The sequence below is a fragment of the Hippopotamus amphibius genome, chromosome 6 (assembly GCF_030028045.1).
Source record: "Hippopotamus amphibius kiboko isolate mHipAmp2 chromosome 6, mHipAmp2.hap2, whole genome shotgun sequence".
NCBI lineage: Eukaryota > Metazoa > Chordata > Mammalia > Artiodactyla > Hippopotamidae > Hippopotamus > Hippopotamus amphibius.
The window spans coordinates 64,188,305-64,212,398 of NC_080191.1; the positions used below are offsets into that span (position 1 = coordinate 64,188,305).

At 38.4% G+C, this 24,094-nt stretch overlaps 1 protein-coding gene and 1 long non-coding RNA gene across 3 annotated transcripts in view; one reads left to right on the forward strand and one right to left on the reverse strand.

Moving 5' to 3' along the window:
• Positions 1–16,776, reverse strand: part of TMEM30A (transmembrane protein 30A) — a 38,342-nt gene extending 21,566 nt beyond the window's left edge. Inside the window, exon 1 of the mRNA XM_057739648.1 lies at positions 16,487–16,776. Coding sequence (XP_057595631.1) covers positions 16,487–16,723 — 237 coding nt within the window. The 5' untranslated portion in view covers positions 16,724–16,776. The remainder of the gene's footprint in view (positions 1–16,486) is intronic.
• Positions 16,777–17,109: 333 nt separating this feature from the next.
• On the forward strand, positions 17,110–24,094 carry LOC130856118 (uncharacterized). 2 transcript variants are annotated; one of them, XR_009054438.1, is made up of 4 exons: positions 17,110–17,433; positions 21,324–21,422; positions 21,586–21,629; positions 22,191–24,094. It is a non-coding gene; the product is annotated as an uncharacterized LOC130856118 (long non-coding RNA). The 2 variants fall into 2 exon arrangements; XR_009054437.1 differs by lacking the exon at positions 21,586–21,629 and having other exon boundaries at positions 21,693–24,094.

Genomic DNA, 24,094 nt, shown 5'->3' on the forward strand with positions numbered 1-24,094 from the left:
CAAAAGATAGCTATAACACTGTCGTCACAATCGTTTAATTATATTTTTTTAAATGTACAAAAAATTGCATGTCTTTGGATTCCAGAAAATTCGGAAAGTAAAAAAACAATATCATTAACATTTTAAGCCTTACTATGTGCAAGGCATGATGTGAAGTACAACATAGTTACGAAAGTAATCATATCTTATACTTATCAATACAGTTTACACAGCCCTTTCTATTATACACATATTTCATCTGATCCTCACCAAAATCCTATAGTATTATCCTCATTTTATATAAAGAAAACACATTCAGAAACTTGCCCTAGGATACATGACTAGCAATAGCTAGTGCTATGCCAGAAGCAAGGATTTTTGACTCCAAGTCCAATGTTCCTTCTACTAAACTGCTTCTTCACAAGAAGAGTCAGTCCCCTTGGCCCTCCAGAGGACTATCAAAGAAAGTGCATAAACACAAAGAAAATGACTATAAATATTAAGTGCTAAACCAAACGGTAAAGAGGACAGTAGATGGACTAGTACTTTCTCACTGAGAAGAAAAGAGAATTTGAACTGAGCCATTAAAAGGAAAAAAGGAGGGGTAGGATAGGGAGGGTGGGAGTGAGGCTCAAGAGGGAGGGGGTATGGGGACATATGTGTATAAATGCAGATGATTCACTTTTGTTATACAGCAGAAACTAGCACAACAGTGTAAAGCAATTATACTCCAATAAAGAGCTGGGGAAAAAAAAAGGATGGAAAAAGGGGACATATAGAGAAGCATGAAGGCAGAGAGCACAGGTACATTTAAGGACAAGAAGCATAAACACTCTGGATTTGTGGAGAGTTTTCATGTTGCACGGAAATGAGGCAACAATAAAAGGTAAACTGGATCCATAACTACACGCTTTGTTTTATTGGCTACCGCTTATCGAATGTTTATACTAAGTGCCAGACATTATAAGCACTTAATACACACCATCTCCTTAAAATGTATAATAGTCTTCAATGTTAATTTTTATTTTCCGTATTTTAACCTAGGAAACTGCCGTTTAGGAAGGTTTAGCAATTTTCCCAAGAGCACCCAGCAAGAATTTGAACCCAGCTCTGCCTTTCTCCAAAATCTGTTCTTTCCACCATCCTATGTCCTTTTACACAATGAACATATTATCGTTATACTGATATACAAACTCAGAGCCTCCAGATTATAAGAATGAAGAAAAAGCTCTGGGGGATAACTGTGACTTGTTGTTAATTACGCTGCCCAGCACCCAAACGCATTTTCAAGCACTGGGGAATTCTCCATGTGGAGAGTTTTGGCGGCAGGCACAGCTCCAGCTTCCACTTCAGAAGCCTAGGAAGTAAATGAGTCCTTCTTCTCCCTAACCCCAGGAGCCAGGACAAAAGCCTAAGATCTAGGTCAATCCTGATTGAGAGTAGAGGACTGAAGCTCCGTATAAATCAGAGACCAGTGTGATGAGATCAGCAGCTGAGCCAGAAATCTTACAGGGAACTCAACAGCAGCTGTAGCATCTGAGCCACTGTTTCTGCTTCCAAACTTCCCTTGCCTCCCTCGGGTCTCCAAACCTGATCCTCTAGACCTCCCATCTATTTTGTGTGAGAGCTACCAATCTCCCTCCAATAAATCCCTTTCCCCTGTAAGCTACCAAGAGTTGGTTTCTGCTGCTGACAACAAAGCTAAGTAATCTTGAGTGTTAAAAATGTCCTGCAGGAAATAAGGAAATGGTGACAGAGGAGGCTAACATAATCAAACACTTGTATAACAACAGATTAAAAAAAGGGTCTAAGAAATGAGACTTTCATCTCTTCCTGAACACCCTGTCAAGAAAGAATCATTTATTAACTTAATATTTACTTGAAAGTCTGTGTGTTCCAGGCAAGAGGGCTTCAGCCCAATACCTAACCGCATGGAGCTCACTGCCTATTACAGAACACAGTCACTGAAACGGAATGGGTGTTTAGTAAAAAAAAAAAAAAAAAAAAAAAAAGTAGAGGTACTGTGGAAACACATACCTAATCCAGTATCCAGCAAATTTCTCTCTGAGGGCTGACTAGTGGATGGTTATGTACAGGGAGACAGTACCAAGAGGGACAATCTCTAACTGAGGACTTAGCACATGAACAAACCCAAGATACACGAATTTAGGACTTAAAGTTCTGAGTTAAAGATCTGAGAATCAATCGGGGTTCTCTGGTTAAAGTGTCTAATTTTTCTACAGTGTCCATTTATAAAACAGTTGGCAATTTGTAATAAGGAAAATTTAGGTCTCAGAAAACAGAAAAGTGGAATTGGATTGCAGAGTCAAAGCTAAAGGGATAGCTTTTTTGACTGGAGCCACTATAAGCTAGAGAAGTGTAGCTTTGTAGTCCAGGTGACAATATGTGGATAGAGCTGTGGAAAAGGCCATCCCAGGGCTCTTCTAGAATTCTTAGAAATGGCAGTATCAGAAGCTTCAGGAGATAGCACCCTCGTACCAACACTGCTACACACACGAGGTGCAGCAACGCCAGCCCCAACAAGGAAGCTTGTTCAGTTACCATCAGACAGGGCAGGGGAGCTAAGGGATACAGGAAGGTCAAGACATTAACAATGCTCTAGGTACCCAGAGCAGATTCTTTAGATTTATGAGTCATACTAGTGCCACTGGTATGACACTACAGCGGCCAAATTCTCTGCTTTGTTACTGAGAGATCTTTGACAAAGAGAGAACAACAAAAAGAGAAGGCAGTAAAGGCTGAGCAGTGGTCCACATTCTTGCCTCAGAGGAATTAATGCAAGTTACGTTGCTTCTTCCTCAAGGCTCAAAAATCAGGGACAGTACTGAGTTTTCCACAGAGACTACTACAACTGCAGATGTAATGTGCATAACCCAGGCCCCAGGAGGAGAGAAGGTGGCTGTGAATGGAGAGAGAGAGAGGAGAAAAGGGGCACAATAAGAGAGCAGGATATTCTAGAGTACTGAACATTTTAAAAATGACTTAAAATGCTTATTTAAAAAAAATTAAAAATAAAATGCTCAGTTTTTAAATAGGTAATACCTCAATAAGAAAAATTCCCTTCAAAAATGTTCATCAGGTAAAGGGGGTAGAGGAAAGAAAGAAACACCCACATGCGGAGAGGGAGTGCTGCCCTCCACCCCAGTTCTAAAAGCATCAGGCCATGAGCCACTGCAGCTGCTCACCAACAGTGCACGCTGAGGGAATTCAGCATGCAGAAACACAGGAAGCACTCTGTGCTTTAGATAATGGCCCGAGAGAGTTAAGATGCACACCTAAGGAATAATTTCAGTGAGCCCAGACTCTTGCATCTTCCCATACACAGAAAAGCACTAAAATCATTAAACTGCAGTGTCTGTCTGTTCTTCGTGATTCGTCCAGCAAAAAACTCCCATGTATCCTGACTCCTCCCTTACCTCCTGGGAGCAGTTCCTCAGAGCTGAGAGGCTGTCTCCTGGGCTACAGTCCTCAGGAAGATCCCCAAACAAAACTTACCTCACAACTTTTAGGTTGTGGTTTTTCTTCAGTTGACACATACTCAAATTATTTAGAGCCTCTTAAAGGTTAACAGTTGAACAATTTTTTTTTAATTCAATCACTGTATTTTATTTTTGAAGATTAGTTTTAAAAAAATCAAAAGGTTGGGACTTCACTGGTGGCACAGTGGTTAAGAATCCGCCTGCCAATGCAGGGGACACAGGTTCGAGCCCTGGTCCGGGAAGATCCCACATGCTGCTGAGCAACTAAGTCCGTGTACAACAATTACTGAGTCGACCAGCCACAGCTACTGAAGCCCGTGTGCCTAGATCCCGTGCTCTGCAACAAGACAAACGACCTCACTGAGAAGCCCACTCACCGCAATGAAGAGTAGCTCCCCTCAGCACAACTACAGAAAGCCCACACACAGCAACAAAGACCCAATGCAGCCAAAAATAAATAAATAAATAAAATGTTAAAAATAATTCCTAAAAAAAAAATTTTAAGCCAAAAAAAAAAAAAAAAAACTATACCAATGTACAAGCTTAACTTAAAAAAAAAAAAGTAAGAATTAGCATGTTTTAAAAAAAATCAAAAGCTTAGTTCTAAACTGATAGCTACAGGACAAAATCCTTTATAGCCCAATAAAATTCTACGGGTCATATGAAATCTGTTGCATGTTTCTATAGGTTAAAAAACCTGAGTGGGAACCACAGAAAAGGTGTTTACTTCTAATTCAATCAGTAAATCTCAATCTCACACCAGAAAATGATGAATGAATTAGGTAATATATAAATGTAAACTATTTTTGAAGAAAGAAAAGCAATAGAAAAACTAGCTATTATTTCCCAAATGTCTATTCCGTGCCAGAACTATTTCATCTTTTACAGAGAGGAAATTGAGATTCAGAGGTTAAATGACTGCTCAAAACCAATCAGTTAGTATATGACTATGATCAGTTTCCTAGGGCTGGTGAAACAAAATACCACAAACTGGATGTCTCAGAAGAAGGGAAATTTCTTCTCTCACAGTTCTGGAGGCTACAAGTCTGAATTCAGGGTGTCACCAGGGCTATTCTCCCTCTGAGACTCTGGGGAGCAGCTGTCCTTGCCTCCTGCTAGCTTCTGGCGGTGGCCGGCATTCCTTGGTTTGCAGCTGCATCACACCACCTCTGTCTCTGCTGTTACACAATTCTCCCCATGTCTCTGTCTTCACATCAACTTCCCTCTGTGCCTGTCTCTTCTTATAAGGACACCAGTCATATTGGATAGGAGCCCACCCAAATCACCTCATCTTGATGACATCTGCAATGAGTCTATTTCCAAATAAAGTCACGTTCACAGGTACTGGGAGTTGAGATTTCAGCATATCTTTCACGGGGACACAATTCAATCCAATTCGTGACAATGACATAATCATATCTGTCTAGCTCCAAAGTTGCTGTTCCTTCCATTAGACTGCACTGTTGCTTCCCATTAATCCTGAATAACATGCACCATACAATAATTCAGAAACATGGAAGTTAATTTAAAAGACATTTTAAAAATAAAATTGGGGCCATTTGTGAATATGCTGATGTTTTAAACAGTACTACCAAATTTTCAGAGTTTTCACCTAAAATATAGATTAAAAACAACAACTTTGTGGACTTCCCTGGTGGTACAGTGGTTAAGAATCCACCTGCCAATGCAGGAGACATGGATTTGAATCTTGGTCGGAGAGGATCCCATATGCCACAGAGCAACTAAGCCCATGCGCCACAACTACTGAGCCTGCGCTCTAAAGCCTGCAAGCCACTACTGAAGGTCACATGCCTAAAGCCTGTGCTTCGCAAGAGAAGCCACAGCACCGAGAAGCCCGAGTACCACAATGAAGAGTAGTCCCCGCTCTCCACAACTAGAGAAAGCTCATGCACAGCAACGAAGCCCCAAGGCAGCCAAAAATAAATAAATAAAATAAAAAGCCAAACAAATCAAAAAAAAACAGCTTTGTTATGTTACATAGATGTCATTCTAGGACCATCTTAACTTTTAGAGTTTTAAATAGAATTTTATAATATAAATTTTCATACACAAAGTTTTTACACCTGGCATTTAATGCATTTCTACACAAAAAAAGTAAATTCCAACATGAAGTTTTAGTATACCCCTTAAATCTCTTGCTAAAGTATCAAGTTATAAAAACTGCCTAAGACAGAACTGATGAAAAAGGCTTTGCTAATTATGCTCCAATCTATATAATAGGGTAGATCAAACAAACAGATAAGCAATTAATATGAGTAAAGCAGGGCTTCTATTTTAAGGAAATACATGGTCTTTTCTATATAAAACATTGTTTTTGTATAGTCATATAACTGATGTTCAAACATTAGTCCCTTTTATCTTTGTCTCCAGTGCTACTTTCTGACAATAACCTCATGGTGCCTCATATCATGTTTCATACATTATACTCTCCTCTCTAAATCATCACTGGTCTTATTTCCTTTCCCAAGGCCCATTTTTATATTCCTAGATGTATTCATTTGGCTGAATTTCTTCCTTCTCACTTGAAACTCTTACCATCTCTATTTCAAATCCATGGTGATCTTTCCAAAACTAAGCCAGACATGTGTGATTTGTTACTTGGGCGGGGGAGGTGGGGGGTGGGGGGTGGATTATGCTTCACTAAAAACTTCACTTAAAGAAAAGAAATTAATAGTGATGACTGATGGAATCCCATAATCTCACACCCAACTGTGGTCTCTTGATGCCAATAAATGGTACCACCACTGTCCCCAACATTGGAAGCTCAAAATCTTGGCATCATCTTTAGAATTAGCACCCAAGTTCTGTCAATTCTTCCTTAACAATATACTTAGTATCCTTGAATTTGACTCTCACTGCTTCCAGTACAAATCAAGCTTTGAGGCTTCATGCCAGTTTTTTAAAAGGAAGACAAAAAAGTACATTCTATCTTTTTAAAAATCAAGTAAGAACAATTTCTAAAAACTTTTTCAGTTAAATGTAATTACATATAATGTGAGACCTGAGAGCTTAGAACAATAGCCAACTTAGCATATTGATGAACAATGTTATTAAATGTCACATAACCATTCTTATATTTTAATTGATTTAGAAATTAAACTACAAATCCATGTAATTGGAGGTTGGTCTATGGGTTCCTGTTCTTCAGAACTAATAAAGACACAACAGTAGCTCTTTCTAAAATAAGACTCAAAAACATCTGTCATTTTTCATGTACTCCCTCTTCTGCTTTGCAACATTTGCCAAAAAAAATAATGTTCCAAAAAACTTGTTTGCGAAATTTTTACTGTTCTGAGTTATTGTTCAATAAGCAAATTTGTTTTGTCTTTAGATATGGATAGACAGCATAGTTACACATATTTGATCTTGTAGTATTATATCTAACACTTTTCTTGGCTAATTTTAATAACTCCTTTAGACCCGTAATACTATACAGATGGTCAATAAACTCTCAATAAACTGTTTTAAAATGTCTTCTTGATTATACCGAGTTTAATTCATTCATTCATTCAAGCATTTTAGACGCCAAGAACCATGTTACAGGATGTGAATGGAAAACTACATTTTCATGCCACAAAAGAATTTACATACTAGTGGGATAGAAAGTCATTTTAATCAATAATTTTAAAATTTGATTTGATAACATTATGACAGGCTATAAGCTAGTCCTTATGAAACCTAAGAGAAGAATCTGTATATATCAGGTGGGAAAGGGGAGAAGTCAGGGAAGACTTTCCATAGTGCTGACAGGAATGAAATTTGAAAACCATGGTAGAACAACAAAAGGAAGGACATTTCAGGTAGATGCAGCAGCATGCCACATTCCATAAACTACAGCAATTTTCTATGGCTAGAGCAAAGGACAGGGGAACGGCAGGAGAGGAGGCCAGAGAAACAGAAAGTAACCTATCATGAAGAAAATTACATTCCACGTTAAGGGCTCTGAACGTTATCCTCAATGCTACAGAGAGACATAGAAGAAATTTTAAGCAAAAGAATGAAATGTTCAGATTAGGTTTTTAAAAAGATCACTCTGGGGCTTCCTAGGTGGCGCAGTGGTTAAGAGTCCGCCTGCCAATGCAGGGGACACGGGTTCTATCCCTGCTCCAGGAAAATCCCACATGCTGCGGAGCAACTAAGCCCGTGCGCCACAACTGTTGAGCCTGCGCTTTAGAGCCCGTGTGCCACAACTACTGAGCCCATGTGCTGCAACTACTGAAGCCCACGCGCCTAGAACCCATGCTCTGCAACAAGAGATGCCACGGCAATGAGGAGCCCAACAAGCACCACAACGAAGAGTAGCCCCCTACTCACCGCAACTAAAGAAAGCCTGTGCACAGCAAAAAAAGACCCAACACAGCCAATAAAATAAATAAATAAATAAATTTATTTAAAAAAAAAAAAAATCACTCTGGCAGCAACGTGAAGAAACAATGAAGAAAATCCCAGGCTATAAGAAAAAAAAAAAAAAGGAGCTACTGCAGTAATCCAGATGAGAAATGTTAAGAACATAAACTAAGAAAAAGGCAGTGGAAATAGGAAGACAGATTTTAAAAATATAGGGACAATAAAACCTACAGAACTTAGTACCTACAGATGGGACGATGACAAATAAGTTTAGGTAGAAGTCCAGGGTTTCTGGCTTGAAAATCCATGCGGATAGTGACACCATCCACTGCAAGACTGTTTCTTTTCATGTTGTTAACTCAAATGACAGCTCTCAGTCCTCCACCTATATGAACTATCAGCAGCAGCATTGGGCATGGTTATTCACACGCTCTACCTTGAAACTGGTTTCCAGAACACCACACTTCCCTTGTTTTTCTCCTACCTCACTGGCTGCTCCTTTTCAGTCTCCTTTTTCTAGTTCCTCCTCATCTCCTCAACTTCTATAAACACTGGAGTGACTCAGGGCTCTCTTTGGATGTTCTCACTTTTTTTGACCCATAATCACTCTTCTGACTTCCTTCCATCTTATATCTTTATCTATCATCTACACTGATGAGTCCTTACTACCTTTAACCCCAATTTCAACCTTCCCCCTAAACTCCAGGCTCATATATTCAATTGTCTACTCATTATTTCCAACTTGGATGTTCCAAAGGCATCTCAATGTAACAAGTTAAAAACAGAACTCTTTATTCAGCTTCTCACATCTCAGCCCCCTACTATCACACTGAAACTTTTTCTACAGTCTTCCTCATCTTGATAAATTGAAGTCGAGCTCCCCTAAAACCATGTTCCCTTACAGAGTTTATGATTAATCTCTCTCCAAAACTTTATTCCCTTTTGTCCCCTCTGACCTCAATTCTGTGCTAACTGAACACTAATCATCCAGTCAGATGACTAAGATTACTGTTGTCGATAACATCCTTAATGTACTAAAATTGCTGCTGTAGATATCATTATTACCATACAAACTCAGGTTGTTTCTCCAGAGCAAGATGAGCCTACAGACCCCCAAGCCTTGGCCACCTGACCAGAGAACTGTAAACCAAAGACATCTTGATTCCCTAAACCATTCTGCCTCTTTAAAACTTCCCTAACTCAAAGACCAAGTCGCAGTGGATCTGAGACTTGTCTCCCACTCCCTTATATGGCACCCTGCAAATAAACCCCCACACTTTGCTGCAAATACTTGCTGTCAGAGTTTGGCTTTCTGTAACCTGGCACACAAGCCCTTGTTTGGTTACAAAATGACAATTCCACCCTTCCCATGCAGGCCAAAATATCTTAGAGTTATCTTTGATTACAATTTCTCTCACACCCCATACATCTCCGAGAGAAAATTCTATTAGCTCTACTTTCATAATACATCCTAAATCTAACTGCTCTTCACTGCAACAGTTCTACATGGACACCATCAACTCACTGAAACCTGAGGGAACGGGGCAGGGCTCAACCCTTAAAAGAATGACATAGCCCCAGAACACAATACAAACTGATTAGAACCAAATAGGTCCAAGATGGCAAACTAGTCGACTTCCACTAGACCTTGAGCCAGTATAGGCTCATTGTAACACATCAGCAAGCTTGTAACACATCAGCAAGCTAAACCACACACCCACAGGCGTCATGACAGCTCCAAGGCCAACCATTAAGGTGGAAAAGTGGGAAGTGGCTCAATTCCTGGAAATCCCCACCCCTTCCCCCAAAATAGCTAGAACACTCCTCCCACTCATTAGACTATGAAATTATCCACCCCTATAAAAACTGACAACCCCAGGGACTTCCCTGGCGGTGCAGTGGTTAATACTCCCCGCTCCCTATGCAAGGGGCTTGGGTTCAATCCCTGATTAGGGAACTAGATCCCACGTGCCACAACTAAGAGACTGCATGCCACAACTAAGGAGCTAGCAAGCCACAACTAAGACCCAGCACAACCAAAATAAATAAAATATTAAAAAAAAAGAAGACGACCCCATACCCTGGTGCTGCCACTCTGTCTGTGCAGTGTGTTTCTCCCAAGGCCTCTCTCCAGCTGAGATGGCCCACATTCTGTGGAGCCTGTTTCTCTCTAAATAAATCCACTTTTTACCTATCACTTTGCCTCTCATTGAAATCTTTCTTCGATGAGACATCAAGAACCTGAGCTTCATTGAGTCCTGAGACCAGGTGTGTGATCTCAGTTAAAAGACCACAAGTTCAAGTCCCAATCTGAATTTTGGCCAGGTTTGAGTCCCAGCCCGTGGGTTCAAGTCCCAATATGAGTTACTCGGTTTCACTGTTATCAAATACCCAGTCTATACACAACCTGGAACCAGCTTGTCTACCCTTACTCCTACTTTACATACCTTTTGATTTCCTATCATTACAACTTTGCTCATATAAATCTCCTTTCTTGGAATGCATCCAACCTCCTCTTTAGACGTGCTATTTGTCCTTCAAGTTCCAGCTCAAAGCCCACTTTCACCACAAAGTTTTCCATGGTTATCAGAGACAGATGTAATCTTGCCTTGCTTTGAACTACTAAGACATATTCTGTCTGTGCCACTCATCTAGCAATGCTTGGTTTTCCTTTAATGCATATGTTTCATTTCCCCCCAAAAGACTGCAGGTTCAGGTTCCTTAAGAAGGATCCTCTGTGTGAGGGGGGAAAAAAAAAAGACGCCCTGTCCGCACACTTTTTCTCTAGCCCACTATGCCCAGAGCAGCACTTTACATACAGAAAATGCTTAATGTTGATTACAGCTCTTGATAAATTTAACTCAGTCTGTGAGTTTTTACCACCAAAAGACCACTATATCCTTCATGAGCTAAAATTCAAGGGCAGCCTGGCCTAATGTCCAGATTGTAATAAAAAACAAAGTTTTGGGGGGTATAAAAACACAGTTTGTGAAATGGGAGTGCAGATATCTCTTCGAGATACTGATTCAATTTCCTTTAAATTTATATACCTAGTGGGAGTGCTAGATCTTATGGAAGTTCTATATTTTAATTTTAGAGCAACCTCCATTCTCTTGTCCATAATGGCTGCACCAATTTACATCCCATAAGAGTTCATTTTTTCCTACAGCCTCACCAACACTTGTCTTTTTAAAAACAGAGTAACTATGGGAAGTGATGGACATGTTAATTAGCTTTTTATGGTGATCATTTCACAGTATAAACACATATCAAGCCATCACAATGAACACTGTAAATATACACAATTTTTGTCAACTGTAACCTCAATAAATGTAGGGGAAAAAAAGCCTACACTAAAGATAATCGTTCATAACTTATCCTAGAAAGAAAGAGGCTACCATGTGGGAAAAGAACTACAGTTCCCTTATTTTTAAAAATTAATGCCTATTAAATGTCAAAAGCATACAAGGCACAGTGCACAACACAATGAAAAGCTGGAGACCTGCCCAATAGCTTAAATTCAAAACACAAAGAGCCAGAGGCAAAATAGAACAACAGATGGAGATGACTAGATTAGTTTAAAAGTTATCATATTTCTCAGCTTTGTTTTGCTACCATTGTAATTGTTCTCCTAAATCAAACTGGCAATTCTTCTTAGTAACTCTAAAAATGCATCCCATTCCTAAGAAACTGACTGAATTTAATGTGGTGGGAAAGGAGGAATTTGAAGGACATGCCATTTTTACCCTGTATAAGAACTGGACAACTTCCATTTTTGAATGTAAATCTGTCTTAAAGAAAATCAATATAATACCTGAACAGGTCACGCAACAAAGTGCTGAGTAATAAGGTAAATCATTTTCGGTATCAATTAGATTCAATTAAAAATGGCATTTTTAAGTATTCCTTTGAATTAATGATTCCACACTAAAAAATTTATCTTTAAAAGATAAAAATTTAAAAATAAAAGATAAAAATAAAAAAGAATTATTTGTCCTTTCTAGAGGCTCTAATGAAGACAAAAGTTAACTAAAGTAAAAACTTCAAAAGCAATTTTCTTTAGTTGCTTGACCTTCATCTGACTGTGAGAAAGAAATGAAGAATGATATTATCTGCGCCAAGACTAATGGTAAATGCAGCTAAGGTATTCTATGTCTATTTGTGCAAAGAAGGTAGAACACAAGCAATTATCAGTGATCACTACACCTATTTTGAAAAGATTTTGAGGATTAGAATGTATAAGCTAAACGCTGCTATTTTTGTAACAAATGCTATATTTGCCAATAGTTTCTCTAAAACTCTAAGTTAAGGGCAGGAAATTCTTTTCTATAAAGAGCCACAAAGTAAATATTTTAGGCTTTGCAAACCAAGAGGCAAGGTTGAGGATATTATGTAGGTTCTTATATAACAGAGAGAAAACAAATGCACAAGTTTTTATTGATGAAATTCAAAATATAATAACAATTGTGCACAATTTTTTGGTAACACACGTCTACAAGTAAGAATCAAATTATTTTGGGGAGATAACATTTCACATTATTGGAGTTCAAAGTTAGTGTTCGCTATCATCAAATTTAATTGCAAATGTTCATCTGTAAAACCATTCTCAGTTCCCAGCCTTTACAGAAATAGTCTGGCTAGCCATATTGACTTTGTCATGCCTTGCCCTAAGTACTAAAGTTACATGAGAAACAAATAACAACACTAACACCACAAACCTCTTAATTTCCAAGAGTCAACTTCTAAGCAACTGCAATTCATCTGTTAAAATCTTTACACTTAACATAAACTGCCTAATTTTTAACAATCATTTCTATAAAACAACTTATTCTCCCTCGACTCTTAGCTATAGGCTAAGTATAAACAAATATTAAATACCGAAGATCCTCTTTAAATCTTTGAATCTGAGAATACAAGTTACACAAGAGTAAAAGCAAAAGATATATTTTTATCAGAAACTAGGGAAGCAGAAAATAACCAGGATTAAATAGTTAAAGGTGATAAATGAAACAATACCAAGGTGAAGAAGAGAAGAACTGGGGTTTCTCAATCAAACACGTGTGCGTGGGAGTGGGGGTGCTAGTCCACTGCAATGTAATGAGAAGGTATGTTGAACACACTGGCAACATTAATTTGAAATAAATGTTTAGTTTTAAATGTATGCTGAATATCACTCTGCATAACGTCTTCATCTGATTCTAACCATTACTTTACAACTATGTAACTTCACACTGATGAATGTGTGAACTGCAAAAATTAAGAATACGTTCTACCTTTTTCAAGTTAGCCCTATTCAATTGACATCTCTGCCTCACCAACAAGGGCCCTCAACTAGAAAAACATTACCTTTGTGTTAGAAAGATGTGCCTGACTCCTACAATTGCCAAATAATATTTTTTACAACTTTTTTTAAGAGAGTCCAACACTTTACAATTTTGTAGTATAAAGCTTCTGGGAAGAGGATGAAGACCCTCTGATTTTTATACCTAAAAAGTCTGGATTTCTGATCTTAGCACTTTAAGCTATATTACAAAAAACATACTGATGGGACAAGTTTCCTTCCGCCTAGTGATCTGATGTAATACAGCAATGAAAGTTCTTAAATTTTTCAAAAATGAGGAAATAAGCTAAAGAGGTGTGAGCAACTTATAGTATGGAAGTGAATGTTGCCAAGAACTTCTCGTTACACATTTACTTTTAATAACCCTCAACATATTTTATACTAAACTAGTGGCGGACAAAGGGTGGACAGCAGTCAGAAACAAGCACGTGTGTTTTGGGAACACTCTCCAGGTTTTTCTAATAACTCCAGACCCAATTCTGAACGAATTCTCTACATAATCAACAATTTTTTTTTTAATTTAATTCCACTTGCACAACTGTATGTGAGCATTGGTACAAAATTCCTAATCATTCCTAATTTTCATTTCCTCTGGTTCCAAAGGTGATACGATTTGAATATGCATTTTTCTTTAAATCACATTAAAAGTTGGAAGTCATAGAATATTAGAGTTGAACAGCCTCTTAGAGACCATCTAGTCTGAATCTTTTGGCTCTTCAAGCAAAAGGAAAACTGAGACTCAAAAATATGCCTAAGATCACAAACTAGGGAATAAAAGTTGGGACTTCAACTCTCATGCCTTGACTCTTAACTTTGCTGCCTTTCTAACTCCATCAAGCTGCAGCAGACTCTTCAGGCAACTTGAAATTAGAATTACATACATGAGAACTATTTAAGAAATTTCCTACTCAATGCCCTGTGGTGACCTAAATGGGAAGGAAATCCAAAAAACAAGATATATGTATACGTATAGCTGATTCACTTTGCTGGACAGCAGAAACTAACACAACATTTGTAAAGCAACTATACTCCAATAAAAATTTAAAAAAAATTTTTTTAATTTCCATTTCACCAACTACTTAGTGTGAAGAAATTTATTTTATTTCAGAATCCAAAAGTTTTAAAGAAAGTAAACACTTATCTTCCTAGTACAGTAAATACTGACAGCAGTTGAGTTTAATTTAGTAAATACTCATCATATAAAATTTGAAACTATTGCTACTTTCATCTTACTATCCTAAGAAGTTTTGGGGACCTCCCTGGTGGTCCAGTGGTTAAGACTTTGCCTTCCAATGCAGGGGGTGTGGGTTCAATCCCTGGTCAGGGATCCCACATGCCTCCCAGTAGAAAAGCCAAAACATAAAACAAAAGCAATATCGTAACAAATTTAATAAAGACTTTAAAAATGGTCCACATCAAAAAAAACCTTTAAAAATATCCTAAGAAGTTTAAATAAGATGATGAAATTTCTAACGTCAAATTTACTTCAACTTCATTACTAACACTGCAGTAAGGATCCTAGTGTAGTGTGAAAGCTTAAGACTGAAAATCAAGACATCTGGGTTTGGTTTCAATTTTACAATACTCTTCTAGCTTACTAGCAAACACCAACCCCTCTGACTCCATTTCTCATCTCCTGACTAAAAGTTATCTCAATAATATTAACTATTGTACAAACTTAGTGCCAGGAATCTTACCTATATTGTTTCTAATTCTCACATTTCACAAGATAGATATTATTTACCTATTTTACAGGCGAGGAAACTGAGGCTCAGAGAGATTATGTTTTCCAAGAAACTGAGCTACTTAGTGGCTGAGCTGGAATTTAAACCCAACCCTGCCTGACCCCTGCCTGGAGCCCATGGTCCTTATATTTATATTACACCACTTTGCTCATATCCTGATATGTGGGACCCTAGCATGGTTGGGAGAACAAGAAGTACTACATCTGAAGGACTACTAGGAGATAAAAATGATAAAACAAATCTTTACGCTGAAAAAACATACTGTGATACTTTAGTTAATAAAGTGAAAATGAATGTTTAGTAAAAGATTTAAAACCTATGCTGTAGATATTGTACTATTCTTATTATTATTAACACAGAAATGCGCACTGTACAACTAAAAAAATATAATGATTTTGCTTTTCAGGTAACATTGTGAATTAAACTGGAAAGTATGCCTATTCCTGTAGCTGAAATAAAATTGCTTTGAAAGCCCTACTAAGTTGCATGCATAAATTTTAAAATACTTAATAAAATTAGAAGGGGAAAAAATGACATAATCTGATAAAACAGAAGAAATCAAGAGAACTTTGTACCAGCTCCTCCCCTCTCAAACAGATAAAAGTACCCTTAGATAATCAAGAAAAGAGGATGAGTAGATGTTTAACACTGGACATCTACACAAAGTATTTACATTCTTACATTCTGTATCAATCTATATTCACCACTGCAGATGGATGAAGACAGTATGATTTTTTCTCTGACAAAAGTCAAGATGCTTCCCCAAGTTTCTCTATCATGTCTTATAAAGTAAAATGTTCAGTAGACAACTCACAAATTATTCTCTGTCTGTGGTCATTGACTTTTTTTAAGTTTAAGTCTAGAGGGGGGGAAAAAACACCAGGGCGAATGTAGGGCATGGTTACTAATCAATGTAGCCTAAAAGCAAAACCGGAATTGAAGTTTCACGTTACCTTTTACCGGTAGCACGCCCTGTAACTAAAAGCATTTATTAGCTCAAAATGAAAGGTACTGTACACACTTCGGTCGTATGTCCTAATATGTTATCTGGTAACACGACAACTTCTTTACATAAAAATCATCAATGCCTCTATGACTCGGGGTCCTTTCCCCAACAACGGCCAAGGTGTTAATCGCCGTGTCCCGGGATAATCCCCACACAGGTAATGACACTCTGACCGTATCAACTCTCCTTAAGTTTTATCTCCATATAACTTCTTTCCACTTCTCTTTTTCTGTCTTTTTTTTTTAACCTCCATCTGAAGTTAAAACCACACAAACCGCCCATTAAAGGGGCGTTCTTCCCCTGACCCACACTCTGCATTAAACATTCATTCCCTCTCTAACCAGATAAGTGGCTAGAGGAAGCGCGGGCAAAAAGGCAAATTCAGAAAACCCGCAGAAAAAGAAAGAGGAAAGTGAGGAAGAGAGCAGGTGGGGGAGGGCAGGGCCCGCCTGCCAAACCCCGGGACCCGAAGAAGGAGGCGGACGGCGAGGGGACCCCGCTCCCCGGCGGCGCCAACTCGCACCGCCGCTGCTTCCCTTCCGCTCACCTCGATCTCGCGGATGTTGTTGGAGGTGACGAAGATGCCGATGCCAATGGGGATAAAGATGAGGCCGATGATGAAGAAGGTGGGTAGCACCGTGCCAGCCGTAAGGATGGGCTGCCAAGCGGGCAGCCGCTGCTGTTTGAAGGCCGTGTTATCCGGTCTCCGGTTCTTAGCGGTGCCCCCGGGAGCAATCGGGGGCCCACCATCCACTTCATCCTTCGCGTTATAGTTCATCGCCATCGACCCCCAGGGCGCGGCTCCCCGACGCGCAGGTGGACCGCCCTAGGGACCCGCCTGCTGACCCTGACAGAAGACGCGCAGGCGCCGCTGCTGCCGCCGCCACCGCCGCTGTACAGGCGGAAGAGGCGGGACACCCTTCCGCAGACTGCCGCCGACCGGAAGCGGGAGCCGGCTGGGGATGCCAGAGGGAGGGAGGGAGAGAGGAAGGAGGGAGAAGACTGAGGAACGAGGGGAGGGGAAAGGGAGGAGGATAGAAGGGGCAGGGAAAAGGCGGACGCACCTTGATCATCTGCCCTGTGACGACAAAGCGAGGGCCTCTATCCCCGGAGCGCGAAGTTACGTTGGCGCATGCGCGGTCCTGCGGGAGGTGGTGGGGCGAAGAGGACTCGGCGCTTGCGCCATAGGCGCGTTTTCGCTCCACTCGCGGAAGCTTCTGTTCGCCAACACCTGCCCAGAGCTTTGGTGTCATGGCGACGGCCGTTCAAGGTGGCGCGTCCCACCCGCCTGGTCCGGACCATCCCTGTCCGCCCAGGAGCGGGTGGCTTCGGCACCAGACAGGTTTTTGTTTCACCTCGAAGTCCTCTCGGAAGGGATTGGAGCATTGAAAACGCCACAGCGACAGAGCCTGAGCCACGGGTTGGCAGTATTTGCTTGAGTTATAAAACCACGACTTTCTCTGATTTAAAAAAAAAAAAAAACCTCCACTCAAGGTACAAGTATAAATATTAAGTGGGTTGCATGATGGGTGACCCTTTGTCATCAAGAATAAATCATGTGACTCAGCTAACCCTGTTATCTTGCCTCTAATTGAGCTGTTCTCATTTGTTTTATCACCATTTAATGGTCGTCAGGTTACTTTGTACCATCTTTTCTGTGTTCACATTTATCTTTTGCACATTTTTTTAAGAAATCCTTTTTTTTTAATTGGGATATAGTTGATGTACAATGTTATATCAGTTTCAGGTGTACTCCCTGTGCTGTACAGCATATCCTTGTAGCTTATTATACATAGTAGTTTGTACCGTTTAATCCCCTATGCCTACCTTGGCCCTCTCCTTTTCCCTCTCCGCACTGGTAACCACTAGTTTGTTCTCTATATATCTGTGAGTCTGTTTCTTTTTTGCTATATTCAGTACTTTTATTTTTTAGATTCCATTTATAAGTGATACCTTATAGTATTTGTCTTTCTCTGACTAATCTTAACACAATATTCTCCAAGTCTATCCGTGTTGTTGCAAATGGTAAATTTTCATTCTTTTTTATGGCTGTCTAGTATTCCATTTTATATACACACACACACACACACACACACACACACACATATATATATGTATATATACCACTTATTTTTTATCCATCCATCTGTTGGTGGCCACTTAGGTTGTTTCCATAGCTTGGTAATTGTAAATAATGGTGCTATGCACATTGGGGTGTATGTAGCTTTTCAAATTAGTGTTTTCATTTTGGGGAGATAAATACCCAGGAGTGGAATTGCTGGATAATATGATAGTTCTATTTTTAATTTTTTGAGAAACCTCCATACTGTTTTCCACAGTGGATGCACCAATTTACATTCCCGCTAACAGTGTATGAGGGATCCCTTTTCTCCACATCCTTGCCAGCATTTATTATTTGGGGTCTTTTTGATGGATAGCCATTCTGACAGGTCTGAGAGGATATCTCACTGTGGTTTTGATTTGTATTTCTCCGATGATTCACGATGTTGAACATCTTTTCATGTGCCAGTTGGCCATCTGTATGTCTTCTTTGGAAAAATGTCTATTCAGGTCTTTAAGTAGTCTTTTGTAACAAGCTGTTGCTCTTTATTTTACTTTTGATAATTAAAAAATCTCAAAGTATGGCATTATTATAAAATGAGATTCTGTGCAGACACTTTAAAACTACCAAGTATTTAATGAGCAAAGGAAATACTCATGATACAAAAAGTGACTAAATTGTAATAGGTAATGTAGGTATATAGTATAAGGTATATATAGTATAAAAGGTAAATAGTGGTAACCTCCATTGACTGGCTGGAGAATGTTTTTTCTCTACTTCTTTGCAATCTTGTATTTTCCAAATTTTCTGCAATAAGTATATATTTGTAAATTTTTTTAAATTATATATAACCCACATTAAATTGGCATCTTTTAAATCCAGAGCAGAGAATGTCACATCATTTGGGAAAAAATACCCAAACTTTATTTTCTTTAAGGCTGTCTCTATAGTTATGCCTTCTGAAAGGTGAACTAAGGGAAGGGAAAATAAATGAGTGTTTGGGCCACGTAATTTACAATTAAATATATTTCTAAAATGACTGCAAGTCTCAAGAGGTGAGCCAGTCTAATATTTATCTGGCAGATAACTCAGTTGCTAACATGACATCATTTTCTCTCAAATTCTTAGCATAGCACAGGTAACATAAGTAGCTCTACATGTTGTTTTGATCAGTGTAAGTTTTCTTTCAACCTCAGGCACAAGTAGAAAACATTCACCTATCAAAGCTAATGGAGAAGCGTTTTGCTCAGTTCTGTTGGCTGGTAAATGTATATAAACAACATTGGGCATGATGCAAAAATATAAAGCATTTGGCAAGTTTTTTTTCCCCATTTCTGCCTACATCATTATATCCACTAAATGTGATAGTTCCTTAAGTGGTTTGCTATTCCAGCATTCTGTGAGAATGGTCAGTTATTTTGCTTTCAGGTTTTGTTGTTGTTCTAGTGATCTAAGTGATCATGATATACTTTTTCTGATATCCTGTTTCCTTTTTTCTTTAGTTTTGTTTGTTCATAGGAAAGATTATTTAACTCCTTGTTTCTTTTTTTCATTATTAAAATGTCCATTTTGACTGAAATATAGACTGCTGTGGCCAGGCCCCTTGTGATTTTAGTGCCCCCTAACATTTTAGCAACTGAAATCAAATGATTTAAATTCTGATTAGGCCTTGTTTGCTCACACGTGTTGACAGCCTGCTCGCTCACACGTGTTGACGGCCTGCTCACTGCCTATTACCCCTTGTTCTCAGGATATAAGTTTTAGCTGCTGAAGTCTCTTTTGGTCAGGCAGGCGGAGATTAACTCCAGGGTCACAAGGAGAATTAATGAGCTTGTGTTGCAGAAGAAATGGATGACTTTATGGAAGATATGACCAGCTGCTCGCACCCAGAAGTCTGTTTGCACCAGGTGTTTTCTGAGACTAAAGAAACAGATTTCCCCCTCAGTTCCCTGAAACCCCCTCCTCTCTCTTGCTCCCTAATTGCATAAACTCCCCACTTTAGCTTCTTTGTTAAGATGGAGCAGAGAGGTCTTACTCTCTAGTCTTTGGCCCAATCAGATAAACCTTTATCTACACACACCAGTGTCCCAGTGTTTGGTTTTGGCTGCACATGGGACACCCAAGCCTGAATTTGGGAGATTTGGCAATGCTTGTAGAACTGAAAGCTTCCTTAGATTTTTAATCCAAAACTTACCTTTTCAGATGAGGTCCAAATAGACAAAATGACTTTTCTAGACTCCTTGATACACTTCCAGTTCCTTTCCCTCTCCTGTGCTCTGCCATCACAGCATGCTGCTTTACCCACCTAACTTTTTTTTACCCCAACCTCATTATCTGCATACATGTGTTATAGATGTGTAGTATTACCAAAATTAATTTGTAAAAGAGCTCTATTTAATTGGCTTAAAGGAAATTGTGCTTATATAAATACTAAGAAATATTTAAAAAAAAACTAAACCAAATGAACTTCAGAATCACAAGATCTAAGATTAATCATTAATGAATGAAAACAAGTTTAAGTTGTCAGTTTAATTAATACAGACATGTCTTTAGAGTCCTCAATATTAAGTATAATACTTTTTATTGTACCTAGGTTTAACTGGAAGTCAAATAAGATCTTATTATTCCTGTTACAAAATTTGTCAACAAGAAAAATAATTTGATATGATGAACATTTTAAGTAAATTGAATGTAAATGAGAGATTGATCCACAAATTATAAAGTTTCTTTAACTTTTATGTGTTATGATTTTCTGTAGTGTTATGATTTTCTGTATTAGCTTTTGAAATCTTTTATTGTTACTTTGGTTAAGCAAATAGGTATTGATCCACAACGACCTGTGATCTTATTTGACTAACTGTTTTGAAAGCTTTTTGATATTTTTTACAAACTCCCCAAAGATCAAATTCCAACTGGAGTTTGTTTGACCTCTAGCTACCTTTGAGTCTTTCTAAAGGGCCCCTGGAACACCTCAAGAGAATTGTTTTCTTTCCTTACCAAGGAAAGATATTAAACTAGTTGGACTTATTTGGTATGTTAAATTATGTGGGAAACATTGCCCAATGAGTGGTAATAAACCTTTTTAGGTTATATTGTATGGGTAAATGTCATTATTATGAATATTCTAGAGATTATATGAAATTTCTAAAAGTTGACTATGTCCTAGTAAAATGTTATCAGTAATAATTCTAGTTATTATCTAATGTTTGCCACAACAGTAACCAACTTTCTTTGTCAACTGCATTGTAATCAGATCTTTAACCTTGCCTTTTTAAGTCTTTTCTCATTTATAGATAGTTATTGGTGTACTCTTATGCTTTAGCAAAAAAAAGAAAATGCTTTATCTTCAAGAAGATTCATAGAAAGTACTTTTTGGCAAACAGAGACTTCTGATGACTTTTAGATCATACTGCTGAATTGGGTAAGAAATTAAAGAATACTAATGGAAAACCAGATGGCTTCATAAAACTGTTAACAGAATATTAAGATCAAGGATTAGTCACATAGGACTGAGGGAACTGATGACTATGGTTGTATATTTTTTTAATCTGAAGTATTCATGGTGTTTAATCTGTGTTTTCCAGATAGGGAAACCCTTCCCCTCATAATTATGACTTAGAGCAATTTGGTAAGTTATACATTTATAAGTAGAATTATAACATTTGTCTTTTCTTTTACCTGTTCTCTCCAGAAATTGGAGACTCTTAGGTTCCCAGCAGCCTTATCGGGTGGATAAAAAAGGCCACCTCCTGGCAGGTGCAGGAATCTCAAGATATTTTGGGGAGTTTGAGAAGAGAGGAATACACTCGAATCTATAGATATTGCAGGCAGAATCTGATGGCAAGCCCTTGACATGGTTTTCCCAGCCTTGATGCCTTTTAAAAGTTTAATTTGAGATTCCTTAAAAATTTCCAGCACAGCCAACTTAAAAGAGCCTATATGATCAATTACACTTATGTAAATAATCAGGCCAATTTTATTGAAGCCAGACTTATTTTGCAAATAAATTAGTCTTAATTTGGCTACAATTGGCAGAAATAAGGATAATTTTAGAGAGGAAAAAAATTATGTTTCGGGGGACATTAAATTCTTGTGTCTTTGAAGTTTTTTTGTATTTGCTACCAATGACTCACTTTTGCAATTGGCTCCTTGTTGCTGTGTTGCATTATTGTGAAGTTTGTTTCTGAAGTTTATCATAGTAATGTGTCTTTGGATGAAGATCAGATGTCCCATGACCTGCATCCAGGAGATTATGCATATTAGAAAAGACATCAGATAAAGGACTCTATAGCCAATTTGGAGGGGGGCTATATTGGGCCTTGTTTCCTTAATGAACTGTAACTCCTGTTTCTGACACCCAACTTCAACTAACAGACCAGCACTGCCAGACCAGGATGAGATGAAGACAACATCTGAAGTAGACAGCTGAGCCAAGATACTGGACCAAGACTGTATGCTAATTACTTCGATAATTGTTCACATTTTACTTATGAACCAAATGTATTTATTACTTGGGCTCACTCATTTGCAAGTTTCAAAAAAATCAACCTAGTTCCTGGGTTTGTGGCCAATTACCTATGTCCAGTACTCCTATGTTACCTTGGTAGATTTCTCCTCTCCAATACTCTAATTGGATGGTCCTTAGAAATTTAAAAGAAAGAAACCATGCAAGCTACCATTACTGCCAATATTACTAAGTGGGATCTTCTTACCTGGCCAATTTAATGACACCTGCTCTGAACCTGGCCATAAATATGCCTTTTCACTAGATGTTAAATATTGGGTGGCTCCTAATGGGACCAGTGGATTTATGAAACAAGTTTATGGCCTTGGGTCTCCTCAGTTCAGTTAGGAAGAGGCACAGTTGGCTTCTTTTGGGCTCATGGTCACCTATGTGTAGCCTTGGAAACAGCCCCTGACAATCTGCTTTTGATGTAAGCATGTTGGATTTTGATCCATTTTCCAATGGTATGACTGTTTGGCCAGTATTCATTTCTTTACTTGGAATAAAAGATCATTAATCACATAGTGGTTTTAACAAAATTTACTGAGCAAACTTTGAATGATAGTCATCAAGCCAATAGCTTGCTCAGTTCTGAAGTCTCCATAATGAGGAAAGTGGTCCTACAAAATCACATGGTCATATTCTAACTGCTCCCCAAGGGGAAAGTTGTGATATAATGCATACTGAATGTTGGGTTTTTATATCTGATGTGTCTTCTGATGTAACTCATCACACATATGAAGAATCAGATTTCTTCTCTGAATGATCGTCTTCCCATTTTAGGGGAATACTAGGAAAATGGTTTGGTTTAGAAGGATCTTGGCTTAAACATTTACTTAATGACATTGTTAACTTCTATTGGCAATTTTGATTACAGTTTGTGTAACTTATAAAGTGATAGCTTCTTGCCTTTTGTGCTGTATATTACCTATTTCTACTAAGATAATGATATCTAAACAACTTGAAACTATGATCACATTCATAGTTCTCAATAAATTAAAGAACATGCATATGTGTGGTAAAATTGGCATAAGTCCTACTATTAGTTCTTGCCAGACATCTTAGTAGTACAACCCCCTGAAAGGAAGGAAAGAACCAGGCTATTAAGTCCCAACATCAAGGGACATGATAGACCCAGGGCAGAGAATCAACCATCCTGGCATCAAGGGATCACCTAATGCTGTCCATCAAAAGAATCATGATCAAAAAGGGGAAATTGATGAAATAAAATTCATATTTTATAGCAAGACAAGAAAAATTTGAACGTAAAATTTTCCTCTGCCTGTTTGGGCCTTTTTCCTCCCCTTCAGTGTGTGTTGTGCATCTGCATTAATCAGACTTCCTTAGGAAACAAACTTCCCTTTTAATCTTCCTTTCAAATGATCCACTACTCACTTTGTATGAGCTGATTTGGATTGTATCAACTGCCAATACTGTACATCATTTGACATATAACCTTTGTCTCAAAAACTTATATAACTGTACTTTGACCTCTAACAGATAGAACAGTCCTCAGAGCTTTCTAAAAGACTGTTTCCCAGGTTGTAATCCTCAGGTTGGCTCAAATAAAATTTTCCATATTTTTCTTA